Source organism: Brachyhypopomus gauderio, chromosome 13 (genome assembly GCF_052324685.1).
Source record: "Brachyhypopomus gauderio isolate BG-103 chromosome 13, BGAUD_0.2, whole genome shotgun sequence".
NCBI classification, from domain to species: domain Eukaryota; kingdom Metazoa; phylum Chordata; class Actinopteri; order Gymnotiformes; family Hypopomidae; genus Brachyhypopomus; species Brachyhypopomus gauderio.
Window position 1 is genome coordinate 19112918 of NC_135223.1, and position 17121 is coordinate 19130038.

The 17121-nt window shown below is 43.5% G+C and overlaps 1 protein-coding gene across 12 annotated transcripts in view; it reads right to left on the bottom strand.

Annotated features, from left to right (window-relative positions):
* Positions 1-254: 254 nt before the first annotated feature.
* Positions 255-17121, bottom strand: part of adgrb1a (adhesion G protein-coupled receptor B1a) — a 65139-nt gene continuing 48272 nt past the window's right edge. For 5 of the 12 annotated variants that reach the window (XM_076971502.1, XM_076971500.1, XM_076971504.1 and 2 more), the window contains 14 exons: positions 13997-14106; positions 12993-13095; positions 12615-12765; positions 12366-12435; positions 12036-12102; positions 11462-11547; positions 7140-7238; positions 5210-5381; positions 4998-5093; positions 4831-4870; positions 3595-4259; positions 2031-2066; positions 1783-1941; positions 256-1587 (listed from right to left, as the gene is read on the bottom strand). In XM_076971502.1, the coding sequence (XP_076827617.1) occupies positions 1393-1587; positions 1783-1941; positions 2031-2066; positions 3595-4259; positions 4831-4870; positions 4998-5093; positions 5210-5381; positions 7140-7238; positions 11462-11547; positions 12036-12102; positions 12366-12435; positions 12615-12765; positions 12993-13095; positions 13997-14106 (2049 nt within the window). In that variant the 3' untranslated portion in view covers positions 256-1392. Of the gene's footprint in view, positions 1588-1782; positions 1942-2030; positions 2067-3594; positions 4260-4830; positions 4871-4997; positions 5094-5209; positions 5382-7139; positions 7239-11461; positions 11548-12035; positions 12103-12365; positions 12436-12614; positions 12766-12992; positions 13096-13996; positions 14107-17121 lie in introns of all 12 variants that reach the window. The other 7 variants (XM_076971497.1, XM_076971498.1, XM_076971495.1 and 4 more) reach the window with 2 other exon arrangements.

The window sequence follows — 17121 nt, forward strand, 5'->3', positions numbered from 1 at the left end:
CCCCAAGCACAGTAAGAAAGATATTTATAGGCTAAAATTAATTCTGTAGAACTCTTTTGGAAATAATTACAATGCTGTACAACAGGACTCTGAGGATGAAGCCTTGTGCTTTCTCTGTGTGCAACCATCATCTGACCACATAATCAAACTCTCAAACTCTTTGCAAATTCATAATTCTTTTGTATATATATATATATATATATATATATATATATATATATATATATATATATATATATATACATATACACACATATTTATGTGTGTATATAAATTGTGCATTTATTCATCTCAACTTGCACCTAATTCTCACTTTATTCTCAGCTCAAATTCTCTTGCTTACTGTGATCAGCATCTTCCACAGTCCTGATGAGAGTGTCAAGGCGTCACCATGAAGCGATCAGAGTCGTCATTTTCATGCCTGCACATCCACAGATGGGCTCACCAATCTGATCCAGCAGGCGTGCCCTGTCTGCAATGAAGAATTCACCAGCAGGATCACCCGGGGAGGGTCTCTTGCTGATGGCACTGTAAGATCGTAGCCTTGCCAAGATGTTTCCGAAGCATCCATGGATGGCTGGCGTGCGGCAGGCGGCCCATTGGCTGATGCCTGGCTGTGGGTGGCACTCATGTGGCACTGACACGGGCGGATTTGGCTTGGTAGGGTCATGTGGAGCAGGTGTTCCTTTCATTAACAGTCATACGCGGATGGCTTTGGCCTCTTGGGTAGTGGAGACCCCACCACCATACCACCCATCACAGCTGAAGCAGCATAGGCATTTGTTTTGTGGCACATTAATGATAATAATAATAATAATACATCAGAATCATGATGACAGCAATATTGAGTGATTGCTTATGAAATGAGGTTTTCCAGTGTTTTTGTGGCTTTCCAGATCTTTGCTAGAAGGCTTCTTGTGGGTAGAAATCCAAATATTTTTATCCATATTGGTCTTAAACATTTGCTGTGTACAGAAATCTGAGCGCGTCTGTGTATGTGTTTATGAGTTTATTTGTGTGTATGTTCAAGAAGAGTGTAAGAAACTGAAGGCCACACACTCAGGCTCCTCCCATTCACAGCCTGAAGTTCTGTTCTCCTCCATAGTTCCCCATGTCATTCCCCATGTTCCAGTGACACCCTCCAAAACCCATATGGTCAATCTTGTAATGCCAGGCCGTTTCTACAAGAGCATGTTCAGAGTGTATTTTCCATGTGTTATGATTCCTTTGACTTCAAGGGAAAGGCCATCCGAGCATAAACATCAAACCAACTGCACACCAAATTGCTGTGTCACCATATTCTTCTTTGCTTGTCACACACTCTTCCTCACACTCTCTCTGTTCCCTGCCAGTGGAGTTTGTTCCAAGACTATGTACAGTGCTAGAGGCCTCTCAGACCTCTGTCTGCAGGTCCATGATCTCCTGGCCCACCAGAGGGATCGTTGCACTAGCCTTCTCCCACTCCACTGCTTGCATCTCCAGAGGGGAGGCTTGCAGGGGCTCCAGCTCCTTGCGCACCCACGACGGGGGAGAGTGCGTCTTCCTGATGCCCTCCCACGCCCGCTTGCTGGGAGTCTGCTGCTTATCCTGTTTGAGGAGCAAAGGTATGAAGGACAGCAAAGGTGTGAGAATACAGTACACAGATACGCTGACAACGAGGAAAGAGAGACAGGGGGAGAGAGAGAGAGAGAACTGGGCAGGTCAAGATGAATAAAGGCAAATGGGAAATCGAGAGAGACAGGAAACTGAAAGATAATGGAGGAAATATGCTTAAATGCTTACGCTAAGGTTGGTCTTATCACTGCCCCCAGACGACACGCTCCATCTCTTTCCAGGCTTGCTGTCCACTGGGGGAGAATCTCTCTCCTTCTCTGCATGCTGTAGTTTCCTGTTCAGGTCCTGGAACATGTCCTGGTGACGCTTCCGCGTGTGCATGATCTTCTGCAAGAGTGAACGGAAAGAAAACGATGGTACCAAGTACACAATACCACATACACAGAGCTGCACAACATCATGACTTGTGTAGGTACCTCAAAATCCAACTCTGCATAGCGTGATTTTCTTCTCTGAATGGAGAAAGAAATAACAATGAAAAAGCCATTCACTCTTTTTGATTTGTCTGTAGTAAGAGCAAAACTGACACAGAATACTTCTTGGATCAGAAAATAGGATAAATCGAATAAATGAATCAGAACAAACTCAGTGACTAAGTAGTACACAAGGGCTACGCCTGAATAGTGGTTTTCACTGAGAACTTGGCATGAATGTGCAGGAAACAGCTTGTGACCGCATGGCCTTTCGTTAGCCCATCCGAAACCGTCGGAGGAGTGTATGACCTTCTGACTGCTTCGCCAGCAGCACAGATGCCACCTTGCACAGCATTCTGGGAGCATGTTTGGCCTGAGGTCAGAAGAGGCAGGCTGGGGTCTGGGCACCATGGTCACTGAGCTGTCCACACTAGTCGCTGGCCAACATTCAAAACGTGACCAAGGACTGACCTTTGGAGGAGACTGTATTTCCCTCTTGTGCTAAAGAGGCTTATTTCTGATGCTTTTCGCCTTTTGAGTAGGGCTTGGAAAATGACAGATTATACATTTTTGTAAATGCTTTTTTTCTTTTGCAGTTTTGTTGGTATTCTACTGTTCAGTTTCCCCAAAGAGTGCTATTGAGGTTTTGATAAACCTAATGCTTTCTTCATTTCAGGCACTCTCCTGAGACATGTATGTTCTCACACCCTTAATCTTCATGCCCTACACAATAAACAACAACATGAAATTCCAGCTCAAAAGGCAAAGTGCATTACAGCTCCATGAACCGCTGAGTGACTTCTCCATTAGCAAACAGCGGCACTGGGAAACATGTCAAGGAAAGAACAACATTGGCGAGGAGATTTGTGGACAGGATAGAATGAGAAACCAGGGAAAAGACTGAGTTAAACTAATGCCACCTGTTCTCTGAACACTCCCCATGTTCAGTCTTTTTGATAGTGCCTTTTGGCATGTTGAGTTTATACACAGCCATTTAGAAAACAAGCCCATCACCGGCAGCATGAATAATTCAGACAGAGCATCCTCTCTTAATTAAGCTACACGCAAACAGTGGTGCCGCAGCTCTATCCCCATACAGCCTGCAGGTACGCTCACACTGATACACAGAATTTGATTAGCACTCCTTTACTGTTCACCCTGCTTAAGCATGACCTTTTAGTAACTGATGAGATTTTATGGGCAGTGAAATGGTTTGCTACCATTTCTAGCAATTTAATGCCTATCTGCTCATATCAGCCAATGCTAGAAACCTTTCTATATTATTAAACCTCTGCTGTTTACTATAGTATTACAGTTCTGCTGTTTAGATGTCTGTAATTCCCCCCAAATCCAGATTTTGCAATCAAAAGGTTTTTTATAAAGATTAAAATAGTTCTTGCAAGAACTTTCAGCAGAATAAAGTCAGCATCAAATAGCTGAGGTAAGGAAACAATGAGGTTAAAATCACAGAGCTGTACAGTACACATCCTATTATCTGTTAATTCTGATTGTAGAAATGATCATGTTTTCTCTCAGGTTAAACAGCAAGCCTTCTGAAGTGGCCTACCTCCAGGGAGCTCATGGACAGTGTGGACACGGTCTCACTCTTTGACATCACGCCCGAAATGCCAGACTCCCCATGTTCACATGCGTTGGTCATCTGTACCTCACCGGAGATATTCTGCACCATCTTGACAGGGGAATCCCTCTCTGAGCAGGACACGCTGACCCGTTCTGAGGGGAGGGGCTTCAGGCCGAAGGCTACCCCAGGCTCCGTGCCAGTGGAGTTGGTCAGGTGGATGAGCCGGGTCTGAGGCAGCTGCTCAATGCTGATATTATACTTGCTGGCCTGGTCTTCCTTGCCGGCCTTGGCTGGCCTGAGGGTGGCCATGTTGTTGTTGTTGGGCAGGATGACGTAACCCTGACCCACCCCTCCTCCCTCTGGAGTGGTGCTGTCCCCTGGGCCTCGGGTTAGATCTCCATCAAGCTGCTTGAAGAGCTCCCCGTCACAGATGTAGATGGACTTGGCCCCTGGCAGTTCTGTACTGACCCCGGCGATGGCCCCTTTGTCTCGACGCAGAGTAAGCGTGTGGCTGGAGTAATCGGCCACGTTCTGCAGGTGAACCTTGGCCATGCTGGCTGGCATGGTGTTGAAGTTGGAGCCCTTCTGCAGGGTGATCTGCTGAGGTGTCAACTTCTCCTCAGCCTGGAGTGAGGAGCGCTTCATCGTGCCTGGACCAGAAAAAAAACAAGAGCATCACATTCATTATGACATTAGTTCTAACGCGGCTGTCTTGTGCCAAAGCTGGCAGAGGAACCTAATTTGATTTCATGGTTCTCTCTTTCCTACACTACACCTGTTTATTATCTGCAGTCTTCAAGTCACACATGTGCACATAACCGGGCAAACCTGTCTGAAAATCATCCGTTAAACCCTGCTGACAGGCTGCTGTGTCGCATCCATGCTATGTGTCTAGATGTGGGCATGATATCCTGTCTGGAGAGATAATCAGATTCCCACCCCTGATGGATATCAGAGAGAGGAGTGCTGTTTGTCGGCAAGGCATCGAGAGGGTCTTAATTAGGAGCGGCCGGCGGATCTGTGGCCCAGCGAGGGAGCTAACAGGCCTATTTACCTGAACATTATAACTCAGCAGCAGGCATATCGGATTCTGAATTGTCTGGGAAAAAAAAAACTGCATCATCGTATATACAAAGAGGTGTTTCTCTTGTCAAAACAAATGGCTGTACCCTGAAGCAGTACTGTGAAAGGCAAAGGAATAATAAAAGAACTGTATCCTACCTGATCTACAAGCCATATCCACGTCCTTCTCAAAGTCAGTCTGAGAGGAATGCAGAGAGGCCAGATTAGTGGGGGAGTACAGAAGTCACAACCTAATGACACTGGAGAAAGACATTTGGGCTGCATGTCATTACACACTTAATAGAAAGTACTACCAACTTAATTACCATAAGCTGAGCATGGCCATTCTGAAAAGATCCAGCTGAGTCACCATTACCATCTTCTTGGCGATCAACAACTCGACACTTCACTGCTTCCTGAACCTAAAGGCCAATACAACAATCATTGTCAAATCACTAAATAAATAGCACACACACACACACACACACACACACACACACACACACACACACACACACACACACACACACACACACACCTCTCTGCGCAGGATGCAGTGCACCATGACGATGACGAAGCCCTCCAGTGAGTCAAAGACAGCAAAGAGGATCTGAAAGAGGGCCGAGCGGCGGTCTGTGATGGCCAGCACTGCAGACATCCAGGTGAGCGCCAGCAGTGGCAGCACCACACAGGAGCTCCACAGCGACGCCCTGCAGGACGGGAGGAGAAATACAGTCAATCCTCAACACATATCCCGCCTTCTTCCATCACCCAAAAGTAAGTAAATAAACATAAAAAAGTCTAAGAGGGAAAGGTTTATGGGGAAATCTATATATTTGTAATTAAATTTCCTCTTTGATTCAGTTACTGAACATTCATGTATTTCTTACCATTGAAATAGTTTGTGCTACTCCAGTTTCATAGTGAAATATAATTTTTAGCATACGTTTCAATGAGTCTGTTAAGTTGGCTCTGTATTTTGCTAATTACAATAAAGCTATAGCCATACACCTATAATGTGTATATATTAGTGCTGTCAATTCCAGGTGCCGCGATTAAAAGTCCTCACCAGGATTTTGCTCAGGCTTCCTGGATTGTGTTGATTCCACTAATTTTACCTGGATTGCTAATTAGAAAATCTAGCAAGCTTGAGCAAAATCCTGGTGAGGACTTTTAATCGCGGCACCTGGAATTGACAGCACTAGTATATATATATACAGGTTGCACATTTATAGGAAAATATTACAGAGATATACAGAAACACATTTTGTTCAGTCATACCTTTATATAGACAGATTTGACATACATAGTATGTATGTAGTTAAATAGCTGTTTTAAAAGATGGGAGGAGGAACACCAGAGGAGTGAATGTGAGTAAAGGAACAATGAGGAACAGAAAGGCATGAGAAATGAAAAGGTGGAAGGCAGAGGAGAGTGACACGGTGACGGGCGTGAGAGGAACTCTCTGTCCTTAGCCACAACTCAATAATCTCACTCCAATTTCACTGTCAGGTTTGTGGTCTTTCTACTTCTATTTTTAGTATTACTATTATTGCTGTTGTTTGAAAGACAAACACACACACACAAACAGACACACTCACAGGAAGTCAGTTTTTAGCCTTTGTAAATTGTAAAAAAAAATTTTTTACTCATCATATTAGAATGTTCTTCAGGCATAAGGGTTGACTGTCCAATAGACACAGTGGTGAAATTCAGACATGTTGGCGAACACTTTGCTCTTTCTTTCAGTGATAAACCACAATAACCCCTCAAATGGACTACTCATGTAGTCACACTGTCATCTACATATTGTAGGCGTGAGCAAACGCACACAAGCAGGCACACATACACGCACATGCAACCAAAACAAAAACAATCCAAAGCTGAATACAGATTGTGGATTATGCCAACCGTTACTTTTTAAAATTCTCAGTAGTAACACGCACAAAAAGACAAAAACCCACTCACGCAGTACCAGGTGGTCAGGCCATAACTCGTCTCCATGTACATAATTCCCTCTTTCATTAATGGATTACGAATCACACCACTCCACCCCATGTTATGATAAGTAATGACCTCTCTCAAAGCAAGACCACTATCAGATTATACAAATTAGATTAACTTTTCAAGACTACAAAACATAGATCATCAAGCAATCATACGCATTCATGCATATATACACTCATACATGGTATGCTGTAAACAGTAACATCTTTTTTATATCTATTTACTAATTTAGACTTTAATAGTCTTTTTATATTATGGTTTAGATCTACACATCTCGTCTAACATGAGCCATGGGGGTGAGCCTCACTCATCCTCTGAGGGGGAGGAGGGGGGGAGGGGTTCTGGAGCGAGGGATGAATCAGGAGAAAACCGTAAAAAAAGGAGTGAGGAAATAAGCAGAAGAGGAGGAGAGGACTGAAGGTGGAGCGGTAGAGAGTTGGTGAGTAATTAGCGGCACTAACATGGCGTTACTGGTGGCTGTGGTGGGGAGGTCGGCCGACGAGATTACTCCGCACTTGGTACATTTGAGCGTCATATTGTACAGTGGCACTGTCATCTGACTGCAAAGTCAAACCAACACACTGAAAATACACACATACACTAACATACGTACATACACACAGAGAACTAGTGGCCACAGGATCCCCTTTCCAGCTCCCTGTCAGGGCTACGGGTTGGGCGCACAGGCAGGACTGAGAACACAGCAATTCCTCTTTATTCCTGCATTTATTCGACAAGCGGGACATACTGTGGGATATTGTGAACATATCATGTTGAGGATTAGCAATTAGCAATCTATATAATCAGTCCAATGGAAGTGAGTGTCCTTGCTATTTATGTTAGTATTAGGTTAGATTTGATTTAATTTGATGCTGGTCATATTAAAGTCCACGTGTTTCTGTTACTACACCGTCTACAGCTGTGTTTACATTCAGCTGAATGACGTTATCTGTCCCACACTGTCTTAGTTTTGGAAAGGGACTTAGAAACTTATGAACGGAGCACTGCAATCCATACTCATATGTACATATAACTGCACTAAAAGCATACTACTCACATTACATCACACACACACACACACACACACACACACACACACACACACACACACACACACACACACACACACACACACACATGTACACACACAGTAAAACTCAGGGAGGTTTCAAGGTTAACCTCATTCTTTAGAACATAAAATACCATTGCATTTTTCATTCATAACTTAAGGTGTATATATGTGTGTGTGTTTGTGTGCGTGTGTACTGTGTGTGGGGTTTTGTGTACAGTGTATCAGTGTGAGTTGTGTATTTTTCACAGGTTTGATTACTAGATTGGTCTAAATGGGGAATATCAAATACATAGGCTCACTTCTGAAAAAAATGCCTTTTAGCTGTGATAGGCAGGGCGCATTCATACTTTAAAAACTTCCCACAAAATTACCTTCGTGAAGACATGAACCTGTGTGCAGACATAAAGTGTCTGCTTGTGAAGTACCAGTTAAAACCTTCAGCTCAGTGCGACTGGCCTCGAAGCCAGCGGATCGATCCCACAGCTGACAGACATGTAGATTACAATCCACATAATATCAGAAATTCAATTCCACACTAAAGGCCAATACAACCAATAAATGCTGGCTGTGGGCAGTGATATTAAAAAGCAATCAGCATTTTTTTGAATTACAAGGTCATTTTGCTAGTGTGTAAGCTGGGGGGGGGGGGGTCCTAGTGAAGTTGTGGTGCACTGAAGAGTCACTCCAACACAGGCACACAACTCTCAGTTTGATGGTATCTGGTCCATGGCTAAAATGTCGCCTGCCGCTCTGATTTTCAGTCAGACCCCACCCTCTTCACCCTCTCTGCCAATCAATGAGTGCCATGTTTCAGGTGTTCAACTCCAGAGCTCATAATGCTATATGTGGGCATGGATTTTGTAATCACTGGTAGTTAATTGAATAGGTAATGTAGGTGATTGTTACACCTGAGTCTTGGATAATGTGTGGCTATTAAATCCTAGACCTAAAGGGCTGTGATTAGCAGCAAATATAAAATGCAGGAAAGGTTTGGAATCCGTGTCCAGAGTCGAACACCTCTGTTGTGTGTTAAAGAAGCCTACAAAAGCTTCATCCAGTTATTGTTTTGTGAACCAATCTGTGACATTTGAATTACAGCCACTTCTGAACTTCAGAATGGGTTGTGCACAACTCAAACTCATTTTAACTGTTAAATCTCCTAGTCCGCAGCCCTGTGGAATTATGGGTACGTGCTAACATCACTACATCTATAGGGGAGACTCAGTGGGTGATGTGGGTGTCATACACCCATGGACAAATATGCAGAAAAGCATCCAGAAAGTGTTTGTTAAACCATAACGTATTACTTACATGTATTATTGTACATGTTTTAAATATGTTTTACACCATTTCTGCAGATTGTGCCACTCTCCTTGAGCTGTTTCCTTGGAATCAAGCAGCAAATTTTTAACTCAGTCACAATATGTTTGATACATTAAACATACCCAACATTACTGCTTGTTATGACGTTAAACACATTTGTGTTTGAACAGTAACATTAAATGAGCATGTTACCGTTCATATACTCTCACTTTTTTGTGTTTTACAAAGTAGCAACAATTTGTACTGCATGATTTGTCAGATATTTACTGTAATTGTGCTGATTATTTTTGTACCTTGTATCTAGAGAGCATGTGACCATTACTTAGTTAATAAATGAGCTAACAAAAACAACAAACATATTTGCTTGGTGTAATTAAGTTACTGCTGGACGCTTGCAGTTGTGCTTGTGACGTTCAAGGCTGGGAAACGTAATGTCCTTAGTCCTTCATACATGAGCAGTTCTGCCTTGCAGTGGATCACGGCCACCTTGACTCTGAAGCATCCTCTGTCTTTAACTGCAAAGTTTTCTACAGGGAATATCTTTAAATACCTATAACTCCTCTGGTCTTCTTTGTTTTTTTTTTTTTTTTACTTTTGTGACTATGCAGTTCATTAAATATCTCCCACCTGCACAACCAATCTCAAAGGGGAGAGAATGCTAGCTGTGTGCAGATGCTGCACTGTGCTTAATTAGAAACAGCACACATTAATTGCTTTAATTAAACATGCCATGTGTTTGAACCTTGAGAATGAGGGCAAAGCAGAGACTAAGATAGAGGGGCGAGTGCTAAGGAGAAGGGACGCTCTTCTAAACCTTCCCCTTCCATTTACAGATTAACACACACACACATACACACACACACAGGCACACACAAATTAAATCTACACACAAGTTTGAATCTAATGTTCCTTCTGGTCTCATTTCCTCAATAATTCGGATTAAATTTTGAATGATTAAATCAAAGCCCAGAAAGTCACTTAAAATGTCAAACGGACTGTGGGCAAACCCTGTGGACCTCTGTAAATATGCCATTTGGGGGCTAGTGAGGACCAATAACAAATATTAGGAGAAGGTTTGAGATGGTGTTGGTCTACGCCTGTGCCATTAGCACACAGGGGGCGGAGCAGAGAGGACAGCCCGCACACAGGGGGCGGAGCAGAGAGGACAGCCCTGAGTGGGAGCGAGGAGGATGCTGTGGTAACTCTGACAACAACAAAAACAAAACAGAGATCATCACACAGGCAGACAAACACTTGTTCAAAGAGAGAAAGAGATTCAGACAGAAATGGCAGGAGAGGAGATGAAGCTGCTGGATGAAGAAGCAAAAGAGATGGAGGCCACAGCAGGTGCCCAGCAAAGGGTAGAGGTCAGACCTGAGGTCAGAGTGGGGTCAGACTGGGGTCAGACTGAGGTCAGACTGGGGGCACACGTATCACATTCCCTCTACAGCCGAACATTTGGGAGAAGGCTGTGAATAAATGCTATTATGAGAGTATCACATTCATTTGCCTTAGCATTAATGATCCATGTCTACAATACAATAACTGTTATGGTTGTAAAAGCCCAAGTTAAAAAAAAATATATATATATATATTAGTGAGCCGTACAATGCTGTGTTTTGGTATATAATCACTATTCTCAGTTCAAATGACAGCTGAACAACCTTTAAGTTAACATGATTTGAAACTTGTTTAAATCAGTGGAAATAAATTGGAAATGTATTCAGGCAGAACAATATCGATCATATAGATGAGATGATATATATATATATACACTCTATAAATAGCCTATATATATTGCCTTTGCTGGGCTTCACTGCTTTCCTTTAAAGAAACATTTTCCAACATGAAAAAATGATATGGACATATGCAATTTTACAACAGACACTACACATATCAACACCCAGATATCAGGACAAGCTGTGGACACATACACAAGCAACACATTGTAGATTTCACGAAAGTCAAAGGAATGCAATGAGATAAGCACAGCTGTGCCATCTTGCTTCTGACAGGACCAATAGCCAGCCCTCTCTAATCTCTCCCTCAGCTATACCACGCTCATTTACTCCCTGTTGTCTTCTGCCTAATTTCATGCTCCAGAAACTAGCTGAAATCATTTTTCTCATAGCCTTGCTAAAACAAATGGTGTGCTTTTTTTTTGGTTTAACTTTCTTTGCCTCTTTCCTGACGCTCTCTCACTCCGTCTGTCTCCACTTCATTCTCTGTCCCTCCTGTTTCTCGTCTACCTCTCCTCGTCTCGATTAGTCGCTAATCTTCTCTTCCTGTGTGTAGTCTGTGTGGGGAGAGAGGGGTAGGCCTGGCTACTGAGTCTCTGCGCTAGGCTGGTTACATATCAGTCACATGGATGTGTGATATGAGGCATACCCTGCCCTCTCCTTCAGTTTCATATCAGTAATGCCGTCTTTGGACACCAGTTTGTTAAAAACCAAAATCCCGATAACCATGTTAACCTGGAGAAGAGAGAACAGAAGGGGTGAATTGGACACATGTATTGCGCAACACCTGCGACAGACAGCAAGTCTCGCCGATAAAGTACTGGCACAAAGCATTATCACCCGAAGACAAGGTCAACATCAATCACTCTGCAGTGTCGCTGTGAGTAGACTACTGTGGTCAAAGGCTATGGTGAATGTCTTTCTGTTTAGACAGATGTTTAAATACAAATGGTATTGCCAGTAGACACTGCAGTGATGGGATTAGGGGTTTTACTGATGCTATGGACAATTATGGCTAGCCACACAGTTTGGGGAATATTTATCATTAGTTTTTCCTGCAAAATTGCCCCATTCACTGTCTAAAGGGCTTGTATATGAGGTGTAATAACAGGTATTTAAATAACGGGAAGCAGTCATGCATTATTTAACACTGCATCTGGATGGGTGAGAAGCTGGGAAGATCCCTCCCCTCTGACAGTGGATAGCAAAGAAGGAGAAAGTACCAAGACTACTGCTGCAGCTGGTCCCACAAACGCGTACAAGAGCCCCCCTTCCAGAGACATCCAACAGCTAGTTGGACACGGAGAGAGGACAGAGGGAGTATCAGAGGACGGGGAGGTGAGGACAGTGAGGGAGACAAGGTTGGAAAGGGGAAAAAAGAAGAGGTCATACAGAGAAAGGTCATTTCAGTCAGAAGATATGAGATTTTGCAAAGAGGCAGCACAGCGTACGTCCCTGCAGTCCTGAATGCTGAAACCTAGCGACTCGGGGAATGTGCAGAAAAGTGCGAAGTGTACAGTATGCTAAGCACTATAGGAAGAATGCATACTTACTAATTAACTGTACCATATCCCTTCGCCTTGGTAAACCCGACCGAGATGGCCACAACAAGAGCAGGCAACCCTGGGGACAGAGGGAGAGAGAGAGGGTGTGGTGACCAGGCGCACTGAATCGTTAACGCTATAAAAATGTTCAACTTCACACCCTGTGCCTGGACTGTGTGTGAGATATTGTCTCTAAGAGTACAGGAGTGCACACAGCACCGCACAAAGAGTGGCGAGCAGCGGGCAGAGCAGCCTCACCCCAGCCCAGGCAGAGGAAGCGTTTACGGATGATGCGGTTTCTCAGGCGGCCGGTCACAGCCATGTAAGACTGCCAGGCCTCTGTCAGAACCCAGCAGAATGAGGAGAGAAAGAAGAAGTGCAGAAACGCAGCCACAAGGGTGCACACAACCTAAGAAAGAGAGCAAAGGAGGGAGAGAGGGAGAAAAATAGAGAGAGAGAAGATTAGAGAGAGAACACGAGAGAGAAGGAGTGACAGAGGAAAGGAAAAACAGTGGAAGACAGCCAAAGAGGTGGTTAAACAGCAGGCTTTTAGGGGGGTTTCAGAGAGGAAAACGTGTGTGTGTGTGTTTGTGTGTGTGTGTGCAAGTGTGAGTGTGCAGCTTCAGACTGTTTTACCTTGTTGCGTGTCTGAGTCTGTCCAATGAGAATAAGGGCATTAGAGGAGATGATGGACAGGCAGAAGTTGATGAGGATGACGGAGCGCTCTGAGCGGATGTACCTGCGGGAGAACAAGGAGGCTCTGCTTAGTCAACCCTGCCACCTCCACACACTCACTTATACAGCCTATTCAACAGCAGCTAAGACCCTACACTGCATGGGTCTGTCCCATTAATCCAGCCAGCTGTTGATTTCATATAAAGCCGTACTAGACTCCCTTTGTGTTTCCATTTTGAGAGCATAAGGGGGTTTTCATTAGGAGCATATTTTAGTCAATTACATTTTTTTTTAGAAAGAAACCCCACAATGAAGTTTAAAAATATGTTCTGACAGAAATACGCAGAACACATGCTGGAGACCCCGACGACAATGTTTTTACGCTTAGAAATATGGACAAAGATATATATTTCAATAACACCACAGCTGTGATATGAATGGGTATCAAGCAAAACAGACAGCTGAAAGAATATTTCACTGTGTCATGGTTACAGATAAGGTGCACAATGACTGCACATTTGTCAGCCTGCCTGAGCTTTATTAACCTACTCACTGTGCCTTCCATAGTAATGTGATATTGGTCAGCAGAAAGCTGGCAGCCGAGAACGATTGTGTCTGATTCATCGGATGTACAATTTACAATTTACAGTGTAGAATTTTATGTAATAAGTGTGTCTTATTGTAATGACCAGATTGTGAGAGATAATAATGTTACAAGTGCAATACAATGTACTGTGCATCCCTTTAAAAACCTCTTAAAATCTTTTGTTGCATAATGTACACATTTGTATACTGACTCTATAATGAAGAAATAGAAAGTGTCCAGGCTTGCATGTGAAATGCAGCAGTCATGTGGTCAGGGTGTGGTCTCAGGCTTGCGAATGCTTTGGTGAAGTGTTGTCCCTGGCGTAGATGGGGTGTGGGTCTCTGCACAGCGCTGCAGGAGACCAGGAGAAGCTGCTTACTTCCACACGGAGACATAGATGATGATGAGGAGCAGGAGAGTGAGCGAGGAGACCCCACAACCCACAATCAGCGTCACCGAGGGCAGCTGGCTCTTGGACGGGTCCATGTTCTGTTGGGAAGAAATGAAGGGTGGGGGTGAGCAGAGCCTCGTTGGGGTGGGGGCTTCTGCACCTCCGACAACCGGAGAGAGCCGCCTGTCATATTGGAGGGGGGGGTCCAAGGAGATCTCAAGGTGACTCTGTGAATCGCTGCTCATTAAAGGATCGGAGAGCCAGAGCTTGGATATGAAAGGTGCCTTGAGACACAGTCCTGCCACGAAATCTTTCCAAGTTAGAGTAAAGGCTGCATGTAGTGAACTGCACAAGCCCAGACTGCCACCATAAGCCATCATGTCGTTTCCATGCTAGTGCAGCCAATGCTTTAGTTGCTATGGTGATGCAGCCGAGCAACAGCGGCCACTGCAGTGGCGGATGCAGTAATGGCTGCTGCTTGCACCATGAACTACACAATTACTGCTGAGCGTGTCCGTGTGCTCACACCGTCTGGTGTGTGTGTGTACTCTTCATAGCAGGAGGCTGCCTTTGTGGAGAGGGATCATGTTAAACATAAAGAGCGAGGGTGTGAACCGATACAGTGATGAAATGCAGAAACTGGAGAGACCCAGAAAGCCCAGTGTGTGTGTGTGTGTGTGTGTGTGTGTGTGTGTGTGTGTGTGTGTGTGTGTGACCTAAAGAAGGGCTCGGTGGGACAAGGATGGTGGGACTCCAGCAGGAACAGTGCTCATTCTCCTGCTCTCAGAGGTGTGGCAGGAAGGCACTGTAGCAATGACAGGACAGCGCGAGTCTAGGGTACACACACACACACACACACACACACACACACACACACACACACACACACACACACACACACACACACTCACACACACACTCACACACACACACACACACACACACACACACACACACACACACACACACACACACACTCACTCAAACAGATAATTGGCTGAGTTTATAGCCTTCCTTGTCTCCATGTCTGATGGCCATGCAGAACCTAATTAAATCTCACTGATTAATCAGCACTGCAGTGAGTTCTTTTCACCAAGCAGTCCACAGACAGGCACACAATACATTCAGAACTGTAGTGAACTACACAGTGTATCTACAAATGACCTCTTTGGATAGAAATCCTTCATCAGTTCTGCAAACAAATTGCTCCTGAATTTGTAGGACGAAAATCCAATTTATATCAGAAAAAAATAAATGTTTAAATCATATAATTTATTCCACAGGGTTCAATAGTTCCAAGAGTGCAGATCAGTTATTTTTCTTTCCGTTTTATTATTTCATTGCTGCCATAGCAACATCTGGTAAATGCAAACAGATAAGTCAATGTCCATTAGTATTAAAATGCCTTGTCACTGGAAATGACAAATCCTTGATCGTGACGGACAAAAGGTGTTCAACGTAGCGCGTCAGCAAGCCTTCTCTTGTTTTCTCCAACATAAAGCTGATTGCATCTCACAAGTGAAACAGTAGACAACTCCCACGGTAATGCATAAGGAGGAATGGTGGATGACAACTGATCTTTTTGTTCCAGTTATTTGATTGGTTGTACATCTAGGTTGGTTGCAGGCTACAGTACCAATGTTCCTATCTGAATGGTCATTTATCTCACTTTTGACAAGCATGTCAAATGTTTTTTCCTGGCCTGTAGATGTTTTGTTGATGATCTTTAAACAGGGTTGTGGCCTCTACATCATCCCGGAGGATTCTGAAGTGTTTAAGTATAATTTAAGACACTATTTATCTTATAGGATGACAGTAACAACAGATTGTTTTTGCTTATATGTCAGTGCATCAACTCTATGAATACAAGTAAAACACAAACAAAGGTTTAATCTATGACTATCTTAAGAAAACAACGGTTTTGAAATTTGAAAGTATTCACACTTTCTATGTCTTCCTTCATTCCTCCTTAATGCAAATGCAGAGAGAATGATGTTGCGCAAACTGGTCAGAATAATGGACACCACAACACACCTCTAACACAATGTACCGGACAGAGTGTGTTCACTCAGAGGCTTTTTCTGCTTCACTGCAGTAGAGACTGCTACAGGAAGCCCTTCCTGCCCACCACAATAGCTGCACAGAATGACTCATTGTTGCTGATCCAAAAGAGACTGGATCCTCTGAGTTTCACAGGACACATCAATTAGCACATTGTACATGTTTTACATTATTTTACACTAAAACTATTTTTGTATATTTTTAATACAATTTTTGGCTTATTATTTTTGTATTCTTTCTTTTTGTGTCTTTTATGTCATTTATGTACATTGCAACACGGAAATATTCCCTGGGGGATAAATCAAGATATCCATCCATCCATCCATCCATCCATCCATCCATCCATCCATTCAACCCACCCGTCTTTCCCTACTTATATAAATACGCTTATGAACATATATGAAACAGCACAGAAAAACAGTAGCTGCTCAAAGTGACAATGCCATCATGTTTGGGTGTGTTTGGCCTATTAATTAATATAAGGGCCTATAAGGGTAAGTATATGGGCCTATAAGAGTGAGTAGCCAGTTTACTACGTTCACCAATATTAATTTTATACATATTATAGACTTCCTATCCTTTGTCAGATTTATGTGACATAGAAGGTAATTGAATATAATAATGTGGAGCAGTAACATGTTATTTTCTGCCACTGCCACAGCAATGCACCATCATAGTGTTTCTGCTGTTGCTTGATTGTGCTTTTCTTGACCGTGACTGATGTCATCATTGCTGGGATGTGATGGAGCCACTCCTGCACATTGGGGACCACAACCTTGGTTTTAAGCCTCCACATTCTCTCTACTTTGTCTTTCAGTTCCTGGTATTTTTCATACTCCATGTTTCCATCACCTGGGACTGCCACATCTATTACTATTACTACGTCTTATCAACGATCACACTGGGCCACTTTGCTGTGTCTCTTAGCACATGCTTCCCCCGTCAATGCATCTTGGCTCTTGTCTGATACACTCCTGCTTTGATTGACCTAGTGCAGTGCTTAGTGTAGCCATGATTAGTTCCTCTGTGCTGTCTTTCAGTCCTGCCTTTCC